At 41.1% G+C, this 22,079-nt stretch overlaps 1 protein-coding gene across 5 annotated transcripts in view; it reads left to right on the forward strand.

Annotated features, from left to right (window-relative positions):
* The window catches only part of pdpr (pyruvate dehydrogenase phosphatase regulatory subunit), a 57,668-nt gene extending 43,254 nt beyond the window's left edge, over window positions 1-14,414 (forward strand). For all 5 annotated transcript variants that reach the window (XM_072279382.1, XM_072279383.1, XM_072279384.1 and 2 more), the window contains 6 exons: window positions 2,417-2,565; window positions 4,617-4,729; window positions 9,346-9,440; window positions 10,039-10,128; window positions 10,667-10,849; window positions 11,631-14,414. In XM_072279382.1, coding sequence (XP_072135483.1) covers window positions 2,417-2,565; window positions 4,617-4,729; window positions 9,346-9,440; window positions 10,039-10,128; window positions 10,667-10,849; window positions 11,631-12,035 — 1,035 coding nt within the window. In that variant the 3' untranslated portion in view covers window positions 12,036-14,414. The remainder of the gene's footprint in view (window positions 1-2,416; window positions 2,566-4,616; window positions 4,730-9,345; window positions 9,441-10,038; window positions 10,129-10,666; window positions 10,850-11,630) is intronic.
* The last annotated feature ends 7,665 nt before the right edge of the window (window positions 14,415-22,079 follow it).

A 22,079-nucleotide genomic window follows, 5' to 3' on the forward strand; every position in this document is an offset into this window, starting at 1 on the left:
TAGGCCATTTGGCCCATCAAGAATGCTCTGCAATTCCACCATGATTGATTCATTATTCCTCTCAACCCCATTCTCCTTTGATGCTCTTACTAATCAAGAACCCATCAACCTCCACTTTAAATATACTTAATGATTTGGCCTCCACAGCCATCTGTGGCAATAAATTCCATAGATTCACCATCCTCTAACTAAAGAAGTTCCTCCTTATCTGTCTTCTAGAGCGATGCTCTCTATTCTGAGGTTGTGCCCTCTGGTCCTAGACTCTTCCACTATAGGAAACATCGACTTTATCTAGGCTTTTCAATATTCGATGGACCTCAGCAAGATTCCCCTCATTCTAAATTCCAGCGAGTTCAGACCCAGGGCCAGCAGGTGCTCTTCATACATTAACCCTTTCATTCCCAGAATGATTCTCTTAAACCACCTGGATGCACTCCAATACCAGCACATCTTTTCTTGGATAAGGGGTCCAGACCTGCTCACGATACTCTATGTGCAGTCTGACCAATGCCTTACAAAGCATTGCATCTTTGCTTTTATATTCTAGTCCTCTTGAAAAGACTTAATATTGCATTTGCCTTAATGACCATTGATTCAACTTGCTCGTTAACCTTCAGGGAATCCTGCATGAGGACTTCCAAGTCCCTTTACACCTGTGATTGCTGAACTTTCTCCCCATTTAGAATATAGTCTGAATCTTTGTCCATTTTCCCAATTTGTCTAAGTCCTTCTGCAGACGTCCTGCTTCTTCAACACTATCTGCCTGTACACCTATCTTCATATTGTCCGCGAGCATGGCTACAAAGCCATCAATTCCATCATCCAAATCTTTGACATATAACATGAATATAAGCTGTCCCAATACCAACCCCTGCAGAATGCCATGTTACTGTCAGCCAACCAGAAAATGCCCCCTTTATTCCCACTTATTGCCTCCTGCCAGTCAGCCAATCTTCTGTCCATGCCAGTATCTTTCCTGTAGTAACATGGGCTCTTATCTTGTTTATCAGCGTCATGCATGGCACCTTGTCAAATGCCTTCTGAAATCCAAGTGAACAACATCAACATCCACTGACTCTCCTCTGTCTACCGTGTGTGTTATTTCCTCAGATTCGTTACTCCGAAACCTCATCCTTAATAATGGACTCCCAACATCTTCCCAACTGCTGAAGTCAAACTGACTGGCCAATAATTTCCTATTGCCTCCCTCATTTCTTAGAGTGGAGTGACATTTGCAATTTTCCAGTCTTCCAGACCATTTTAGAATCTAGTGAATCTTGAAAGATCACTAATAGTCCCTCCACAGTCTCTTCAGCTACCTCATTCAGAACCCTGGGGTGTAGTCCATCTGGTCCATGTGACTTATCTACCTTCCGCCTTTTTAGCTTCCAAAGCACCTCCTACTTAGTAATAGCAACTAAGCTCACTTCTGTTCCCTGACAATCTAGAATTTCTGAAATACTGCTGATATATTCCACTGTGAAGCCTGACGCAAAATACTTATTAAGTTTGTCTGCCATTTCTTTGTCCCCATTACTACCTCTCCAGCATCATTTTCTGGCTATCTGATATCCACTCCTGCCTCTCTTTCACTCTTTATATATCTGAAAAAGCATTTAAATTATTCGCTAGCTTACCCTCGTATTTCATTTTTTCTCTCCTTATTGCTATATGATGTGTCACTTCTATCATTCTTCTTATTTTCCCCCCTCCCCCATTTATATACATATAGTCAGTCATTCGTCGGTCGGTCATAATTGAGGAAGTTGTGCAGTTCTTTACCAAATCAAAAATGGGCAGTGACAGTTTTGTTGATAGAAGAGGCAGTCGAATTGTGAAAAGTAATCTTGTAGTGGAAGGTCCAATTACCCTTCCCCACTTCAGTGGTTTCAGATGCTGGAGTTTGAGGTAGAAATATGGGTCAGCTTGGTTGCACATTAGACCATAAGAAGTAGGAGCAGAATTAAGCCGTTTGGCCCATCATGTCTCCTCCAAAATTCCATCATGGTTGATTTATTATCCCTCTTAACCCCATTCTCCTGCCTTTTTCCCCAATCTTTTGTCCTCCACTTTAAATATATTCGATGACAGCCTCCACAGCTGACAGGCAGTGAATTTCACAGATTATATGATTAAGTGCAAATGAGGCATCATCCTTCTTCATTTCCCCCTCTCCCCCGTTCATTCTCCCACCTTCCTCTGCAAAATTTTACTTTTCACAATTTGACTACCTCTTCTATCAACAAACCTGACACTGCCCATTTTTGATTTGGTAAAGTGCAGCAACTTTTTTTGTCATAGTGCTTAGATTCTTAACCAGTTTTTTTTTCCTTTTTGGTGCTATTGTAAGTTTACTTAAAAAGGGAATGAGTTTTTCGTTGTCTTCATATGATTATGATTTGATCATTTAATTCAGTCCTCAGGTGACCAAGCACTTGAGGTTTTGCAGCACCTCTGCTCCAATGACTTGGATGTTCCAGTAGGACATATTGTGCACACAGGAATGCTGAATGATCAGGGTGGCTACGAGAACGACTGCAGTGTTGTGCGACTCAGCAAACGCAGGTACTTTTTCAAATATCTGCACGTGGGGGTACATGTGTAGTGCATTAATGTGACTATTAAATCAACACACACAAAATACTGGAGGAACTCAGCAGGCCAGGCAGCATCTGTTGGGGGAAAAAAGTACAGTCAACCTTTTGGGCAGAGACCCTTTGGCATGACTGGAGAACAAAGATGAGGGGTAGATTTGAAAGGTGGGGGAGGGTACCATGAAACACAAGGTGAAGCTGGGAGGGGGAGGGATGAAGTAAAGAGCTGGGAAGTTGATTGGTGAAAGAGATACAGGGCTGGAGAAGGGGGAATCCAATAGAAGAAGACAGAAGACCATGAAAGAAAGAGAAGGAGGGAAGAGCACCAGAGGGAGACAATGGGCAGACCAAGGAGTTAAGGTGAAAGAGAAAAGAGGATGGGGAATGGTGAAGGGGGAACGGCTATTATTAGAAGTTTGAGGAATCAGTGTTCATGCCATCAGGTTGGAGGCTACCCAGGCGGAATTTAAGGCGGTGTTCCTCCAACCTGAGTGTGGCCTCATCGCAATAATATAGGAGGCCATGGATTGACGTGTCAGAATGAGAATGGGAAGTGAAATTAAAATGGGTGCCCACTGGGAGATCCCAGTTCTTCTGGCAGATGGAGTGTAGATGCTTGGCGAAGCGGTCTCTTAATCTACATTGGGTCTCTCCGATAGACAGGAGGCCACACCTGGAGCACCGGACACAGTATATGACCTCAACAGACTCTCAGGTGAAATGTCGCTCACCTGGAAGGACTGTTTGGAGCCTTGAATGGTAGTGAGGGAGATGCTGTAGAGACAGGTGTAGCACTTGTTCTGCTTGCAAGGATAAGTAGCAGGAGGGAGATCAGTGGGGAGGGGCGAATGGACATGGAGTCATGTAGGGACTGATCCCTGTGGAAAGTGGGGGTGAGGGAAAGATGTGTCTGGTGAAGGGATCCCGTTGGAGGTGGCAGAAATTGCAGAGATTTATGTGCTGGATGCGGAGGCTGGTGGGATGGTAGGTGAGGACACGAGGAACCCTGTCCCTGGTAGGGTGGAGGGAGAATGGGGTAAGAGCAGACTTGCATGACTATCGGGCTACAGCTTTTTCCATACGTTGGCCTAAGGAATCTCGCAGAAAGTGGAATTGTTTTGTGGTTTGATATGGAAGCTAAACTCAGTGCCAGGCATGGACAATTTTCCCTGGTACATTTGATTAGATTGAATTTAAGCGATCAGCCTTTAAATTGGAATGGCAGAGAAATTTCTTTAGCCAGAGAGTGATGCATCTGTAGTAGTTGTTTCCACTGTGGTTGTGGAGGCTGTCTTTGGGTATATTTAAGGCAGAGGTTGATAGATTCTTGATTAGTCAGGGCATGAAGGGATACAAGGAGAAAGCAGGAGACTGGGGCTGAGACTGAAAATGGCCTAATTCTGCTCTTATATCTTATGGTCTTAGTATTCAGCTTGTGTTCTAAAACTGCTCCATTTCTTCTCCAGCCCTCTAAATTCCCTCTGCAGTTCCTGCAGAACATAACTCTCAGTGCCAGTTTGCCGTGTTCTGATCTGCTGGACAGTGAATTTTGCCAAATTGAAGCTGAGTTGAGCTTTCCTGTTGCTGGCACCTTGTTTTATTTAGCCACATCGTCACATTCCAGTACATTACACCAGTGTTTGCCAATAAGAACCTGGCTAACCGTAATGGAGCTACCGAATTGATGTCTGAAGATTTGATCACTCTGCCCAAAAAAAAGGAGTGATAGATATTCATTCTTTATGTATTTCATCATATTTGGTTTTTTTGTCAGAGTAAATTAAGTTTTTTTTTCATTAATTTTCTGCCAGCTGGTTTGAAAATCACAAAGTTCAAGTAGGAACAGAAGGCCATGATAAAATGTCTGTTAGGGTGCCAAATGACTGCAGAAGTAAGATGTTCATTGTTCTATTGACAGCCATCAGTATGACAGGTGGGATTCTGTTGATACTGCTTTTCACAATGCGGAATTTAACGTATGTTATTGTATGTTTAACGTATGTGTTTGTTATTTCTTTCCAGTTTCTTTATCATTTCCCCCACGGATCAGCAGGTACATTGTTGGTCTTGGCTCAAGCAGCGTATCCCCAGAGACAATCAGCTGCAACTTGAGGATGTAACCTGGAAATACACAGGTACTCGTGCATGTCGGATAGTCACACGCCACTACTGACAACTACCTTCAGTGGCTTTTGCCACATTTTGTCACTCGGCTGTTACAGTTACACTGCTTAGGAAATAAAAGCACTCTCAGAATTTCACTGAATTGATCTAGGCAGTGTCTGGCACTAGAGAAAGAGTTTACAAACTAACCACTGGGAGAAAATAAAAGCTTAACAAGCATGGAAACTGTCTATTTTAGTTAATTACCTGTTTTTTCTAGGACTGGTGCATCTCAAGTAAGTGTCCTTATCCCACTGTTCTACTCTGTACACCTATGACTGTGGCTAGGCACAGCTCAAATGTCATCTATAAATTAGCTGATGATACAACCATCGTCGGCAGAATTTCAGACAGTGATGAGAGGGTGTACAGTAAGACCAAAGAACTGATTGTGGGCTTAAGAAAGCATAAGATGAGGGAACACACACCAGGCCTCATAGGGGAATTAGAAATAGAAAGGGTGAGCAATTTCCAATTCCTAAGTGTCAATATCTGAGGATCAGACCTAGACCCAACATATCGATGCAGCTACAAAGAAGGTGCAATAGCAGCTGTATTTCATTAGGAGTTTGAGGAGATTTGGTATATCTCCAAAGACACTGAAATTTCTACAGATGTACCATGGAGAGCGTTCTAACTGGCTGCATCACTGTCTGGCATGAGGGGTGGAGTGCTACTGCACAGGATCGGAGTATGCTGCAGAGAGTTGTAAACTTAGCTCCATCATGGGCACTAGCCTGCATAGTATCCAAGACATCTTCAAGGAGCGATGCTTCAAAAAGATGGCACCCATCATTAAGTCCCCCATCACCCAGGTCATGTCGTGTTCTCATTGCTACCAGCAGGAAAGAGGTACAGAAGTGTGAAGGCACACACTCAGTGATTCAGGAACAGCTTCTTCCCCTTTGCCACCTGATTCCTGAAAGGACATTGAACCCATGAACATGACTCACTACTTCATTTTAGTTCTATTTTTGCCACTCTATTTCTGTTTTGGCTGGATGACATTCTTCATTTATAGAGGCAGCAGGAGGTTGCTGGAACCCCTCTCTGATGTTGAGTACTGGGACGTTTCACCTCCCTGTTCAGCAGCTGTTGACCACACAGGAATATTAAACAAGAAGCAACACAAAAAGGGCTGGAGGAGCTCAACTAGTTAGGCAGTGTCACTGGAGGGAAATGAACAGTTGACTCTTTCCCTCCAGTGCTGTTTGTGTTGCTACATATCCCAGCATCTACAGTCTTGTGGTTCCATGTTAAACAAGGAATCCAGTCATTTTAATGAAATCACATACTGTCCGGAAAAAAAAAAAATTGGGGTAAGTATAGGCCAAGCTTCATTTATTCTTCATAGAAAAACCCTCCTCATCCCAGAAATTAGGCTTGTAAACCTACATAGCCTAGATTCCAAGAACAGTGTAACTCGGGAGTAGTGACCAAAACTGCACCGAGTAATTCAAAGGCTAGCTCACTAAAAGGCTCAATCTCACTGAGACTTCCTTGCAGATGTACTCCATTCCCCTGGAAAATGAGGCCAGCATACCATTTACCATACATTTGCTTGCTGCATTTGTATTTTTACTTAAACTGGCTCATCCAGATCTCGCTGGACAGAAGTACTCACTACCTTGTAATATTTAAAGGAAAGTGCTTTCCCATTCTTTTAATTGAGGTACATCAGCTCATATTTTTCCAAATTGTACTTCATCTGCCACATTCTTCCCACTTGGATAATCTGCCTTCGTTCAGTCACTGCCTTTTCAGCACACTTTCCTACTCAACACTACGTCATCTGCAAATTTGGATATATACCTGTTCGTCTATACCTATTTAATGTGGATAAATGTGAAGTTATCCACTTTGGTGACAAAAACAGGAAAACAGATTGTTATCTGAATGGTGGCCGATTAGGAAAAGGGGAGGTGCAACGAGACCTGGGTGTCATTATACACCAGTCATTGAAAGTGGGCATGCAGGTACAGCAGGCGGTGAAAAAGGCAAATGGTATGCTGGCATTTATAGCAAGAGGATTTGAGTACAGGAGCAGGGAGGTACTACTGCAGTTGTACAAGGCCTTGGTGAGACCTCACCTGGAGTATTGTGTGCAGTTTTGGTCCCCAAATCTGAGGAAAGACATCCTTGCCATAGAGGGAGTACAAAGAAGGTTCACCAGATTGATTCCTGGGATGGCAGGACTTTCATATGATGAAAGACTGGATGAACTAGGCTTATACTTGTTGGAATTTAGAAGATTGAGGGGGGGATCTGATTGAAACGTATAAAATCCTAAAGGGATTGGACAGGCTAGATGCAGGAAGATTGTTCCCGATGTTGGGGAAGTCCAGAACGAGGGGTCACAGTTTGAGGATAAAGGGGAAGCCTTTTAGGACCGAGATTAGGAAAAACTTCTTCACACAGAGAGTGGTGAATCTGTGGAATTCTCTGCCACAGGAAACAGTTGAGGCCAGTTCATTGGCTATATTTAAGAGGGAGTTAGATATGGCCCTTGTGGCTAAAGGGATCGGGGATATGGAGGGAAGGCTGGTATAGGGTTCTGAGTTGGATGATCAGCCATGATCATACTGAATGGCGGTGCAGGCTCGAAGGGCCGAGTGGCCTACTCCACCTATTTTCTATGTTTTCTATGTCTGTCATTCATATTAATTGGAAGTTATGCACACGAAACGGTACTGTAGATGAACAGGCCTGTTGATCCACAATGTTGTGCTGAACTAATTATTCTGGTAATTAAATGCCTAACTAAACTAATACCTTCTGACTGAAAGTATCTGAATCTTTCCATTCTGTGCTCATTTGGAATTGTTGTAGCCTTATAACTGATCCCTCTGGCACCTCAAAAACAGCAACAGTGTGACTTTTGGAATGAACCCACCAATCCTGACTGTTTTCTGTGTTTTATCTATTTCACTCTTCATACTAACATGCAATACCAAATGCTACATGCTTTGGTTTATGAGCAACCTTTTATGCATTTTGTTTTGTGTTTTTAAAAGTACAGACAAACTACAGCATATCCATTATTTCCACATTTACAATTCTAATTAAATCCCCCAAATCGTTCATAAATGATGTCTATTCATAAGTCATGCCTTTTCATAATTTTCTAAGAAGTTTGTTACCAGATCTTTTACGACAAATCCAGCATTTTGCTGTAAACCGATGCTTCATGACAGTATGGGTCAGAAAGTAACAGAAGATATCTGAAAAGTTATTTCAATGAGGTTTATGTAACACTAACTGTTATGGAATAGGTAATTGAGAAAATGATTTCAAATTAAGTTAGTATAAATGCCAGAGCAACACACACAAATGCAGAGACCCTTCATGACAAGTGATGAGTCTCAGCCCTAAACATCGACTGTTTATTCATTTCTATAGATGCTGCCTGTAGCTTTTTGTGTGTGTTGCTCTGGATTTCCAGCATCTGCAGAATCTCTTGTGTTTGTAAATGCTAGAATTTGTTTAAACTGGTGATGGAAACATTGAGCTAGTTAAGCAACATCTGAGGATAAAAGAAATACAGGTTGAATATCCCTTATCTGAAAAGCTTGGGGCCAGAAGTATTTTGGATTTTGGAATATATAATGAGATAGCTTGGAATCACCATCATTTCTGACTCTGAATTTATGTACTACTGGTAAGCAATCTTTGTCTTGCACTTTTTTTTTAATATCAGTGTTTATAGACTTGTTTTAGTGTTAGATTTTCATCAGCGACGATCTTCGCAAACTCTTCAATGAATTTCTTTGCTGCTTTGTGGTCAGCAGATGGTTTACCTTTAAAACTTTTAAGTTGGAAAAAAAATGCTGTGCCTTTTCTTATTTCTTCCGTGAGTCTGCTGAATATTCAGTTACCTTCAATTTTCAGTTCATCATAGTAGATCTCTGCTTGTATCATGATCAGCATACTATGAAGCAGCATATGTTCACTTCATTGACCCTCCATTCTTTCGATACATGGTCGAGGTCTTCATTTTTCTCTTAATGCAGTGTTTTTTCTATTTCTAATTAACTTTGGTTCATAACCTATATGAGGTCACTTCTCAGAACTGTCTATATTGCACAGAGATTGTTCACTGCTTGGGAACCTTCCCAGTGCCTTGTGGAATTTTCCATTTGTGATTTCATGTCAGTGCTCAAAGTAATTTTGGTTTTTGGATTTTGGAATCTTGGACGTGTATAGTTAATGTTGAAAGTCAATGACCCTGCATCAGAATTAAGTAAAGTTAGAAATTTAACTGGCCAATTCTCAGAAAAACTGTAAAGCTTGTTATCTGAAATTGTTGAATTCAGCAAAGAGCGTAAAGAGCAGTGTTGTGCCCAGGTAGAAGATGAGATCCTGTTCCTTGGGTTTAGATTGGATTTTCTTGAAAATATCAAAGCATAGTTTGCCTTTCTCTGTACCTTTTACAAAGCAGATATGTCCCTAGCTTATGGCACCTTGTAGTGGTAGCAAACTGGTGCCTCATATTGGCTCATGATCAAAGCTGATCAGAATTGAGGGTCTTGGGATATTCGTACAGGAGAACCAATTATTGTAATGGTGAAATTGATCTCTTCTTCTCTAGCACTGAACTTGATTGGACCCCGTGCAATGGATGTTCTTTCTGAGTTGTCTTACGTCCCAATGACTCCAGATCACTTCCCTTCGCTGTTCTGCAAGGTGGGTCAAAGAAACGAACCATTAGCATTTACCAAGTGTCATCAAAAAATAAGGTCTAATAGTTTATCTATTTGGAATTAAATGTGTTGTCAAATAGTTCTTGGCTGTTGGAGTCTTAATCAGTTCTCCTATCCAATTACTGTTTGAGATAGTTTTCCACATTTGCCTGTGAGATACCATGTCTATGCGTCAACAAGTGGGAAGTTCTAGCCAACCACAGCAATGCATTTAGTTTTTATTGACAGTGAGGAATATGAGCTTGCATACGTTGTTTATCTTAATGAATATAACGCAACTGCTAATTTCCATTTGTTGTACAAGCCTATGACTCCACTATCCTCAAAAGGAATTCTTCTTGGTTATTGTAGTTTTTTGTGTCAGGGAACTGGAAAAGGAGGTTATTATTTGCTATTCCTTGTTGATGCAGCAGGACTACATTTCCATGTTTTATTTTCAGAAGTTAAGATTGGGTATTAATTTTGTCCATGGGTGTATTGGGATTGGGTAGGCGTATCTACCAATCATGTATGTTTTTGATGAGAAAGGTGTCACTGAGAGCAGAATGTGCTGGTGTTTACTTTGCGCTTCTGTTTAACAGGAGATGAGTGTTGGTTATGCCAATGGTATCCGGGTGATGAGTATGACACACACAGGAGAACCCGGTTTCATGCTATACATTCCCATTGAGGTGAGTATTAATCATCTTAATCTAATAATCAACCATGTTACTTACGTTGGTTTATCATTGGGTCTGTTCACATTGATGTAAACTGGAGTTAGGTATCAATGACAGTATTAGATACAAATGCATGATTTGGATTTGACATTTTTCATGAGATACACATACTTCAGTGAGGAAAACAAAGAACCATTTGGAGCAGTTTTATCCCAATTTATGTGGATAAATCTCCACTGATTTAGCAGTCATGGGGATGGAATTTAGTTAAATGGCTTGGGCTGGATTTTGTGTGTGTGTGTGTGTGTGTGTTTTGGGGGGAGGGGGAGGTGTGGTTTAAAATTTGTATATGCCCAGAATTGTACTTCATAATGGTATTTGCATTGCTGAAGAATCTACTTGCAGCTGTCTTGGTTCACATGCATATGTTTGTTGGACATTCCCAGTGGAGGGAAGTTTCTACTTCCAGGCCTGTACAGCACTGAGATTGAGTACTTTGATGAGATACAGCACTGGCAACTAATCGCTCTGACTCTCCTGCATTTTTCAGTACGCACTTCATGTCTACAATGAAATCATGAATGTGGGGCAGAAGTATGGAATCCGGAATGCTGGCTACTATGCACTACGCAGCCTCAGGATCGAAAAGTTCTTTGCATTTTGGGGCCAGGACTTGGATGCTAAATCAACACCATTAGAATGTGGTCGTGAATTCCGAGTCAAATTTGACAAGGTCACTGATTTTTACAGGGTTTTTTTTTTCCTATTCTGAATTTAACCAATTAAGTAATTTTTTCAGAAAGGATGTCATGATTGGGTTAAATTGTAATGGAAGTGGCTAAGCTGTTTATTTTATGTACTTACTTTGCTTACTTAGTAAAATTTGCTCAACAGTTTTCATAGGTCTGGGTATTGCCAGCATTTATAGCCTATCCCTCATTCCTCTTGGGAAGGTGGTTCTGAGTTGCTGCTTTGAACCACTGTAACACTTGCATTGCAGGTTTTTCCCCCAGTGCTGTTGAGATGGTGTGAACTTAGCGGGGGATCTCCAAATGGTGGTGAATTCATGTGCTTGAAGCCTTACTGTTTCATGGGAGGTTCAAGACTTGAGCGGTGCTGTTGGAATAGCTTGGGTGAATAGATACACAGCAGCCACTGTGCACCGCTGATAACTGGATAGGTTACTCATCTACTATGGTACTCCAGATTGATTCTGTATCAGCCTGGTAGTTAATCTGTGCACCTCATCTCGTCAGACTGGCACTGAGTGTGGAAAAAGAGCAATGGAAGTTCCAGCAAGCAGGAAAGGGGTAGTGGTGGGGGTGTCCCTGAGCAATTAGAAATGAGTCAACACGCATCTTTGAACTTCACTGCAGATGTCATCTACTCTATATGAATTGAGCTAGGAAGGAGAAAATGTAAATTGGAATATTTTTATGAAGTTACAGGCTAATGTAACTTTGAATGTAATGTAAATCTGAAATTTCTGTTTGCTCCTTGTTATTTAATTTTAGGGGATTGACTTTATTGGCCGTGAGGCATTACTACAACAAAGACAGAAAGGAATTTGCCGACGCTTTACCATGTTTATCTTGGATGATCATGACATGGATCTTGACCTCTGGCCCTGGTGGGGAGAGCCCATATACCGGAATGGAAGCTATGTTGGTATGACAACCAGCAGTGCCTACAGTTACACACTGGCCCGCCACGTTTGCTTAGGTTTTGTTCACCATTACGATGAAGACTCTGGAGCCAAGCTGGTGGTGACCCCAGAGTACGTCAATTCTGGGAACTATGAGATCGAGATTGCTAGACAGCGCTTCAGTGCCAAGGCCAAACTTTATCCATTCAGCTCCCTGTTTACCCAGAAACGGAGGAAGGATGAAATGGAACTGAGCAGCTTTCAAGGGAAATGAGACACAGCAGTGCTTTCTGGCATTAAGATAATGATGATTTGATATCTCTCCCCTCCCCTAACCTCCCCTCATTCTTAAAGGCAAAGTCGTTTCTCTGGTCTTTTGTTTATTGTATATAAACAGTTTTTAAAAAGGTTCTGTGCCTGAAGGTACTGTATTTGGTTTTGCTTGCTTTAACCTACAGTGGAAAATGCTGCTGTGAATTGGTGCATTACTTTTGTTGTGTCTTTTTTTCAAGCAAATTCAGGGCCCCTGGTATTTTGGTTCCTTTGCTTTTTTTCCAGATGAAGTTGTATGTTTTTGCAGGGAGGTACGGGCCTTGCATTGCTCAGCAAATATTTGGGGTGATCCTTTTGTTGATGACACGGGTTTCTGTGGTATTAGCCACTTCATAAGTGAGTAGAAGGTTTGAAGCATCTCAACAAAACACTCTATTTTCACTTTGGATCTGTACTAATTTATATTTGTCTTCCAAGAACCAATTAGGTGCAGATAGCCTTAACCACTCATTGAAGAATCTGCTGACATTGTATAATTTGTGTGGTTCTGTGTTGATGAGCTCAATTTATTGTTATGAGAATTCTAGGAACTTTGCAGTGATACTTAGCTATCTGCCAATAACCCACCCATGCATGTCCATTATGTGTTTCTTATAGTGATCCCAAATTGAAAAAGCCAGTAAATATATATTTTTTTGAGTTGTTTGTTAAAGTTGAGCATGACTGAGACATCTATGAGGAATTTATACTGAGAGGAACTAGATAACATAGGTTTTCCTAGATTTATGGGCACAAGGTATATCAATATCTTTTGTTTGGTTCATCTCAGTGGGTATATGAGCTTTGTTTTATCTATACATTAATTTTGCAAGTTTCCTTAGTGAACACTTCCACTGGACCTCTTTCTTACTATGTAAAGCAAATCTTGCTAGAGTGTAGTAAAAAGATGTTCTTGCCAGGAACTTCTAGTTTGTTAAGGCAAATGTTTTTGATTGTTTGCTGACTGGTTAGATTTATGATTCATTTGGTTATTGCACAAATGATTGTTTCCACCAGTATGGTTAACGACATCATTCTGAATGATGGAGAATGTCATTGTGTGTTCATATACTGCCAAAGAATTAATGCCAGAGTATGGAGATACTCATTTACTGCAATGTGCAGCTGTTTACTGATTGATTGTTGGGCTTGGAGTGGGCAAGTATATTCTCTGGGAACTCACGATACAAATTTGTTAAAATAAGCAAATCTCTTTTAGTGAGTTTTTTCCTGTACAATCTAGGAACACATGAGTCATGCTGTGTGACAGGACCGAGACATAATTGCAACATTTTGACTTAAAAATGCGTGTGGTACACTCAAATCCACTATTGCTAAATGAACAGTATATTTCACTCCTGGAATATGGAAAACAGTTGGACTCTTTCTATGGTACTTGCTCCGTTAAAGCTGGGTTGCTGACCCTGATACCTCAGTAGGCAGATGTCATGCTCAGTAGCGAACCATGGCCTGGTATTCAAAAGGTTCAAGGCTCTGTGCGGTTCAGTCGACAATTGACCACCTTCTCCACGACTTAATAGGAGTTATTAATTCCTATTGGAAAGCGATATTTGGATTGTGGGGGAGACTAATATGCCAAAACTTCTAGCCCATTATAACTAAATAACCTATTAGCAGACACCAGTTTGGTTTAACAAGTTGGAGGTAATGTACTTAAAAATATATATTATGGAGTTGCATTTTTCTTCCAGAGGGCTGTCTGCTGCACACGCATGACAGTAATGATGCAACAGCTCAGCCTCTTTTCCTGTTGAAAAATTAGTTCCTTTTTATCGTGTGCACCACAGTTCTCTTTAATAAATTAACGCCTGAGATTTCAGAAGATTAGTTTTGAGGATTACTTAATGGTTTTCTTCCAAGACAAGTGTATGGGCCAGAGAAGATGAGGTTCATTGTTTTGCAAGATTTTTTTTTTTAGCAACCTTTTGTGACTAAGCCATTTATTACACTCACTTTTTCAATAGTGGGTCCAGCTAACACTGGTAACTTAAGTTGAGTGTACAGTATCTCAGTCTCCTGCACTTTGCTGCACAGTTCAGTGACATGCATTGTTTAACTCAGTTATAGAAGAACCATGAATTTAGCTGAAGTGAAGAAAGTGGAGACTTCAGAAGTAAGGCAGGTTACATTTCTCTTTGGTGTTTATTTTAAATTGAGAATTTTATTTATAAGGAGTCTAGTTTGTATAAGTAATTAAAATATTTAAAAACAAACATATTTGCATAAATTTGTGGTACTTAATATTGGTCACCTTTCCAGTGACAACCTATTTGTATGAAGTGAATGTAAAAACAGAAAATTGCACCTCTTTTTAATAGATAACATTTCAAAACATGACTAGTCTCTGTGGATTCTTGTGTGCTATGAGTTAAGGGTGAGTATTGTTTCTCCATGTTTTTCTGCAGAGTGCTTGCGATCTGTTCATAGACTGAGACGCAGATCTTTTGTATTACTAAACATCAACCAGAAAACTACTGAAGATCTGTGTTATGGTGGACCAAGATGGGGTTGTAGAATGTATATTTCTGCTGAATGCTTAGAGGCCTATTACAACAATCACTTTTTAATTGTTTCTTTCTCCTTTTAACGAGAAGCAAGACTGGGTTGAATCCTGACCTCTGCTAAGTGGAGTTTGCATGTTCTCACAGTTATCATATGGGTTTCCTCCTACATCACAAAGATGTGCAGGTTGTAGGTCATTTAGTCATTGTAAGTGTAAGAACCGGGGTGTGTGGAAGGTGCAGAGTGTAAAATGGTGTCAATGGGGTGATGGTTGGCACTGATATAGGGTCTGTTTCTATGCTGTATCTCTCGATGTAAGAACCCAGGTGTGTGGAAGGTGCAGAGTGTAAAATGGTGTGATGGTTGGCACTGATATAGGGTCTGTTTCTATGCTGTATCTCTCGATGACTCCAGGAAGGCAGTTGTGGGTAAAGACAGCTAAAAGCCATTCAATGTTTTCTACTAAGACTGAACTGAGATTTTGGACTGTGCACATGTTAACAGTGTCAAAGCTGGTTTGCAAATGTGTTTATTTCTTGGGTATGTAAGTCCTAAAATCCAAGAGTGCTTTACTTTTTCAGATGTGAATTTTGTGCAAAGAATCTGCTAGGTTGGTAAGTAAAAGAAGTGGGAGAAACAAAAAAGCTGAAAGTGTTTTTCAATCATTTTTGAATTGGGCCTGTTTGGAGTACATCCCATCTATCAAAACTAGACAAATAGGACTTATGTACAATATGTTTCGCAATCTAGTGTATATTTAATTGAAATGTTAACAGTTGCACAACTTTAAATTATCTACACTTTTAATTTTAAATGCATGTACAGTGGCATGCAAAGGTTTAGGCACCCTGGTCAAAATTTCTGTTACTGTGAATAGTTAAGCGAGTAGAAGATGAACTGATCTCCAAAAGTCATAAAGTTAAAGATGACACATTCTTTTCAACATTTTAAACAAGATTAGTGTATTATTTTTGTCTTGTACAATTTTAGAGTGAAAAAAAAGAAAGGAGCACCATGCAAAAGTTTGAGCACCCCAAGAGATTTGAGCTCTCAGATAACTTTTACCAAGGTCTCAGACCTTAATTAGTTTGTTAGGGCTATGGTTTGTTCACAGTTATCGTTAGGAAAGGCCAGATGATGCAAATTTCAAAGCTTTATAAATACCCTGACTCCTCAAACCTTGTCCCAACAATCAGCAGCCATGGGCTCCTCTAAGCAGCTGCTTAGCACTCTGAAAATTAAAGTAAATGATGCCCACAAAACAGGAGAAGGCTATAAGAAGATAGCAAAGCGTTTTCAGGTAGACGTTTCCTCCGTTTGTAAAGTAATTAAGAAATGGCAGTTAACAGGAATGGTGGAGGTCAAGTTGAGGTCTGGAAGACCAAGAAAACTTTCCCAGGGAACTGCTGGTAGGATTGCTAGAAAGGCAAATCAAAATCCCTGTTTGAGTGCAAAAGACCTTCAGGAAGGTTTAGCAGACTCTGGAGTGGTGGTGCACTGTTCTACTGTGCAGAGACACCTGCACAAATATGACCTTCATGGAAGAGCATCAGAAGAAAACCTTTCCTGCATGCTCACCGCAAAATTCAGCGTCAGAAGTTTGCAAAGGAACATCTAAACAAGCCTGATGCATTTTGGAAATAAGTCCTGTGGACTGATCAATTAAAATATAACTTTTTGGCCACAATGAGCGAAGGTATGTTCGGAGAAAAAAGGGTGCAGAATTTCATGAAAACTGTTAAGCACAGGGGTGGATCCATCATGCTTTAGGCTTGTGTTGCAGCCGGTGGCATGGGGAACATTTCGCTGGCAGAAGGAAGGATGAATTCAATTAAATACCAGAAAATTCTGGAAGGAAACTTCACACCGTCTGTAAAAAAAAAAAAAAAAAAAAAGCTGAAGATGAAAAGAAGATGGGTTCTACAACAGGATAATGATCCTAAACACACCTCAAAATCCACAATAGACTACCTCAAGAGGCGCAGGCTGAAGGTTTTGCCATGGCCCTCACAGTCCCCCCACCTAAACATCATCAAAAATCTGTAGATAGACCTCAAAAGAGCAGTACGTGCAAGACAGCCCAAGAATCTCACAGAGCTTAGAAGCCTTTTGCAAGGAAGAATGGGTGAAAATCCTCCAAACAAGAATTGAAAGACTCTTAGCTGGCTACAAAAAGCGCTTACAAGCTGTGATACTTGCCAAAGGGGGTGTTACTAAGTACTGACCATGCAGGGTACCCAAACTTTTGCTACGGGCCCTTTTCCTTTTTTGTTATTTTGAAATTGTTAAAGATGGAAATAAAAAAGTAATCTTGCTTAAGATATTAAAGAAATGTGTCATCTTTAACCTTATACCTTTTGGAAATCAATTCATCTTTTACTCGCTTAGCTATTCACAGTAACAGAAATTTTGACCAGGGGTGCCCAAACTTTTGCTTGCCACTGTATACTGGCCTCCAATTTGAAGAACACAGTTCATGAGACAATTAAGAATTGCACTTCAGAGTACACTGTGCACTTTATCTTGAATGATAGTTTGTCTTTAACGGAGCCAGTTTAGAGAAGTTGATCTCTACAAAAAAAAACACGTGGTTCTAGAATTTTGATCAAACACTTTGAAAAAGCTGGATATACTGAACCTGTTTCAGTCTAAGCCCAGGGAGGCATTGTTCAGGAAAATTTGTCTAAATTGGCACCAAGTGAATGTAGAATTGTTTGCAACACACTGGTTCTGATTCTGTGACTTTGGTGTGAGCTAAAAAAAAAGTGGATGGTATGCTTGGACCAGTCTGTCTTTGTTATGCAGCAAATATTATGTTACAAGTCCATTTCCTCCACCAAACTCTGGTAAACACAATGCTAATAATAACTTTTCTTCCTTAGACAAGGCATTGCAAAGCAATATGAGCGAAGAGCCGGTTAGGCGAATTCAGATGTGTTTGGAATTTAAAAGTTCGTTTGGAGAATGGAGTTTATTAGCGAATTGGGCAAAGTAATGTTCATCACATTTGATCCTGGCATTCATTGGTCTCTCCCTCCCCTCATTCCCCATGCAGGTGACCTTCGTAGGTCAAATAGTAGGAATTGGAACCCAGCTTGCACAAACTGTAATGCTGGAAGTTAGCAGGTAAGTTCCAACTTCTCTCCTATGTTTTGATTAACTTGGACTGTTGCTGCAACAACAAGGTTGGGAGGGGAACCAGTCTGATGTCTGGGTCCTGCATATTACAACTCACTCAAATATTCCTTCACAGCACTCCAAGGGGCACATTGCACAGTTCAGTGACCTCTGAGCTAAAGGAAAGTGCTTGTCTGAAAGGAAAGAACAGAAATTGGATGGATCAGTGCGAAATAAAGAAAACCGGTGGGATACATGAATAATAATAACTACAAAAAGTGGATATCAGAAACTTATGCAAACATTGTGGTCAACACTGAAGGATTTTGCAAGCTTATCAAATGTAGGTATGGCAGACTACACCGAGTGTTTTAAAGACACATGTATGTGAAGGCATAATTAGTCTTGCAACTTGAATTGGTCTTTACACTGGAGCAGGAGGATGAAATAAACTTTTCTGACCTAATGGCTTTCACCACAGGGTGCTAAAGGGAGTAAGTTAGCAGAATCATATATAATTAGTTATAATTATTATAAGGAGTCGGAGCTGGAACTGGATGAACTCCAGATCATACGGGAGGCTGAAGGGTTGGTAGATAGGACATATAGAGAGGTAGTTACACGCAAGGTGTAGAGCACAGGAGACTGGTTGACAGGAAGGGGAAAAGGGTTAAGTGCATCCCCCTCATCATCTTCGAATACTGTTGGGGGGGGGGTGATGACCTAAAAGGAAGGGCGCAGTGGTCATGCCTCTGGCACTGAGCCTGCCTCCGTGACTCGGGGGGGGGGGGGGTTGAAAAGGCACGCTGTGGTGATAGGGGATTAAGGGAACGGACAGGAGGCTTTGCGGGTGACAGCAAGATTCCTGGGTGCCAGGTCTGGGATATCTCAATCGAGTCGTCAGCATTCTAGAGAGTGAACAGCTAGAAGTCATAGTCCATGTAAGAACCAATGACTTGGGTGGGATGAGTGATGAGGTTCTGCACAGGGAGTAAGGTGCTAAGTTAAAGGGCAGGACCTCCAGGATAGACAAAGAGAAATTGTTTGATGTTGTGTACTTGGATTTTCAGAAGGTCTTTGACAAGGTGCCACACGAGGCTGCATGAACCCATGGTATTACAGGAAATATTCTAGCATGGATAAAGCAGTGGCTGATTGGCAGGTGAAGAGTGGGAATAAAGGGAGCCTTTGCTGGTTGGCTGCCGGTGACTAGCGGTGTTCCACAAGGGTCTATGTTGGGACCAATTCTTTTTATGTTATATGGCAATGATTTGGATGATGGAATTGATGGCTTTCTTGTAAAGTTTGCAGATGATATGAAGATAGGGGGAGGGGCAGGCATTTTTGAGGAAGTAGGCTACATAAGGATTTAGATAGATTGGGAGAATAGCAAAGAAATGGCAGATGGTATACAGTGTCGAGAAGTGTTTCATCATGCACTTTGGTAGAAGAAATGAAAAGGTAGACTATTTTCTAAATGTAGAAAAAATACAAAAAACTGTGACACAAAGGGGCTTGGGAGTCCTTGTGCAGGATTTCCTAAAGGTTAATTTGCAGGTTTAGTCTGTTGTGAGGTAGGCAAATGCAATGTTAGCATTCATTTCAAGAGGACAAGAATATAAAAGCAAGGACGTAAAGCACTGCTGAGGCCTCACTTGGGGTATTGTGAGCAGTTTTGGGCCCCTTAGAAAGGATGTGCTGAAACTGGAGGGGTTTCAAAGGAGGTTCATGAAAATGATTCTAGGGTTGAATGGCTTGTCATATGAAGAGTGTTTAATTGCTCTGGGCCTGTTTTCACTAGAATTCAGAAGAAAAAGCATGGCCTCATTGAATCCTATCAAATGGTGAAAGGCCTTGATAAGAGTGGATATAGAGAGGATGTTTGTTATGGTGGGAGAGTCCGAGACCAGAGGACACAGCCTCAGGATAGAGGGGCGTCCTTTTAAAACAGAGGCGAGGAATTTCTTCAGCTAGAGAGTGGTGAATCTGTGGAATTCTTTACCACAGGTAGCTGCCTATGTTGTGAAGGCAGATGATGGTGAATGGGAATACATTTCTAGTTGACAGAATATGTCCTGTAATTTACTCTGGGGACTCAGCTTTTCAAGCTGTTTAACTTGAGAAAGGAATTGCCTTTTCCATTTGCTAATAGCATTGTTAGGAATAAAGGAACAGATGACCAAGTAATCTCTTGAGTCTGTTATGCTTTCCAAAAGATCTCAGCTGTAAATAGCTAAGACTGCTCAATATTCCCTTAATTCTTTTTGTTAATAAAAAATCTGTCAATTGGATAGCAGTTTACAAGAATCCTCCACTTTTCTATCACCTTTTGCTTGCTATTATTTTTCTCTCTAAATTCACTCCTGAAAGGTCTGGCTCTAAATTTTAGAATGTGTCACTCCATCCTGGACTCCCCAACCAGCAGTGCCAGATAGAATGGGTACTGTAGGTGGGAGCAGAGCATTGCAAAGGGACATGAACAGAATGAGTGGGTAAACCTGTGACAGATGTAATTCAAAGTCTATCCAAAATAGATCAGAGCATCTTCTAAATAGAAACAAGAAAAATGTGGAAGAGGAAAGAGGTGTAGAAGACCAAATATAGAATAACTAGACTGATAGACTAGTAGAAGAAACACAATGAAAGGAGGTAGAGGAAACCAGGAGGTCATGCCTGATCTGACTTACAAAGTTACTTTCAAAATGTATGGCTCAATTTGCATAAAGTAGTTTTCAAGTTTTTGTGGTAGTTTGAATATTTTCAAGCCTCATTCCTCAGGAAGCATATATTGATACTGGAGCAACACACAAAATGCCAAGAGAAACTAAGCAGGTCAAGCAACATCTATGGAGGGGAATAAACATGGTGAAGAGGCTCAGCCTGAAATGCTGATTGTTTTTTTTTTCTCCATAGATGCTGCCTGACCTGCTGAGTTGCTGCAGAATTTTGTGTGTGTAATCTCTTGTGTTTATATAATTGATGCTGGAAGCACATTAAATGGCATTGGATCTAAGGGTTCTTTTGTATGGAATATGTTGAGAGAGGACAGAAAACAGACTTTTTTTAAAGCGTCTTTTAACAATGTTGAGTATTTGTAGAAAAGTGTCTGGCAGTAGGGACTTCTTCCTTATTGCTACAAGTCTAATCAGAATCCAAATTTTTAAATATATATACATAAATACACACACACACACACACACAAGAGGGGAAAAAGTGGGTAGTTTTCATGGGTTCAATGTCCATTTGAAAATCTGATGGCAGAGGGGAAGAAACTATTCCTGAATCGTTGACTGTGTGCCTTCAGACTCCTGTACCTTCTCCCTGATGGTAGCAGTGAGAAGAGGGTATATCATGGGTGATGAGCCTCCCTGATGATGGTTGCCACCTTTTTGAGGCATTGCTCCTTGAGGATAACCTGCATGCAGGGGAGGCTAGTGCCTGTGACGGAACTGACTGAGTTCACAACTTCTGCAGCTTATTTTGATCCATTGCAGTGTCTCTTCCCACCCCCCCCCCCATCCAAATATCAGACAGAGATGCAGTCAGAGTGCGCTTCACGGTACATCTATAGAAATCTGCAAGTGACTTTGGTGACATACCGAATCTCTTCAAACCTCCAGTGAAATATAGCTGCTGTCGTGCCTTCTTTGGAACTGCATCAATATGTTGGGCCCAGGATAGATCCTCAGAGATGTGGACACCCAGGAACTTGAAATTGCTCACCCTTTCCACTTCTGATACCTCGATGAGGACTAGTGTGTCCTCACCTTGCCCTTTCTGAAAAGTTAAAATTAGTAGTGCAAAGAGATTTTAAAAAAAAGTAGTGAGGCAGCGTTCATTCAGATTTTTAATGGCAGAGGGAAAGAAGCTTCTGCTGAATCACTGAGTGCGTGCTTTCAGGTTCCTGTACCTCCTCCCTGAGAACAGGGCATGTGGCCTGGGTGATCTGCAGATTTTCTCTTGTTTGGGTGATATGCATGCAATGCACAGCCCAGGTAAACAGTAAGCAGCTGGCTGTCCTAATGAAGAGACCTTGGTGGGGTCAGAGTATTCATTAATTACACAGTCTGAGAGAAGAAGCTGTTACCCAGTCTAGCAGTTCTAGTCCTGATGCTTCTGTACTTCCTGCCTGAGGTCAGTGGGTCAAAGAGATTGTGGAGTAGGTGGTAGAGGTCTTTGATAAGGTAATTGGTTGTAGTTTGTGTTCTTTGCCACATGCGTTGTGTGTCCATGGTGTCACAAAGGTGTCTGTGGACTTTCTGTGTGTTTTCGTACTTTGCCTTCCTCATAGCATGGTAGAGTGCAGCTCTTGCTGGCCTTGGAGTCATCCTGTCCCCTAATCTGAAGGCAGTGTCCCACTCCCTGA

Source organism: Mobula birostris, chromosome 15, assembly GCF_030028105.1.
Source record: "Mobula birostris isolate sMobBir1 chromosome 15, sMobBir1.hap1, whole genome shotgun sequence".
In the NCBI taxonomy this organism is placed as follows: Eukaryota; Metazoa; Chordata; class Chondrichthyes; order Myliobatiformes; family Myliobatidae; genus Mobula; species Mobula birostris.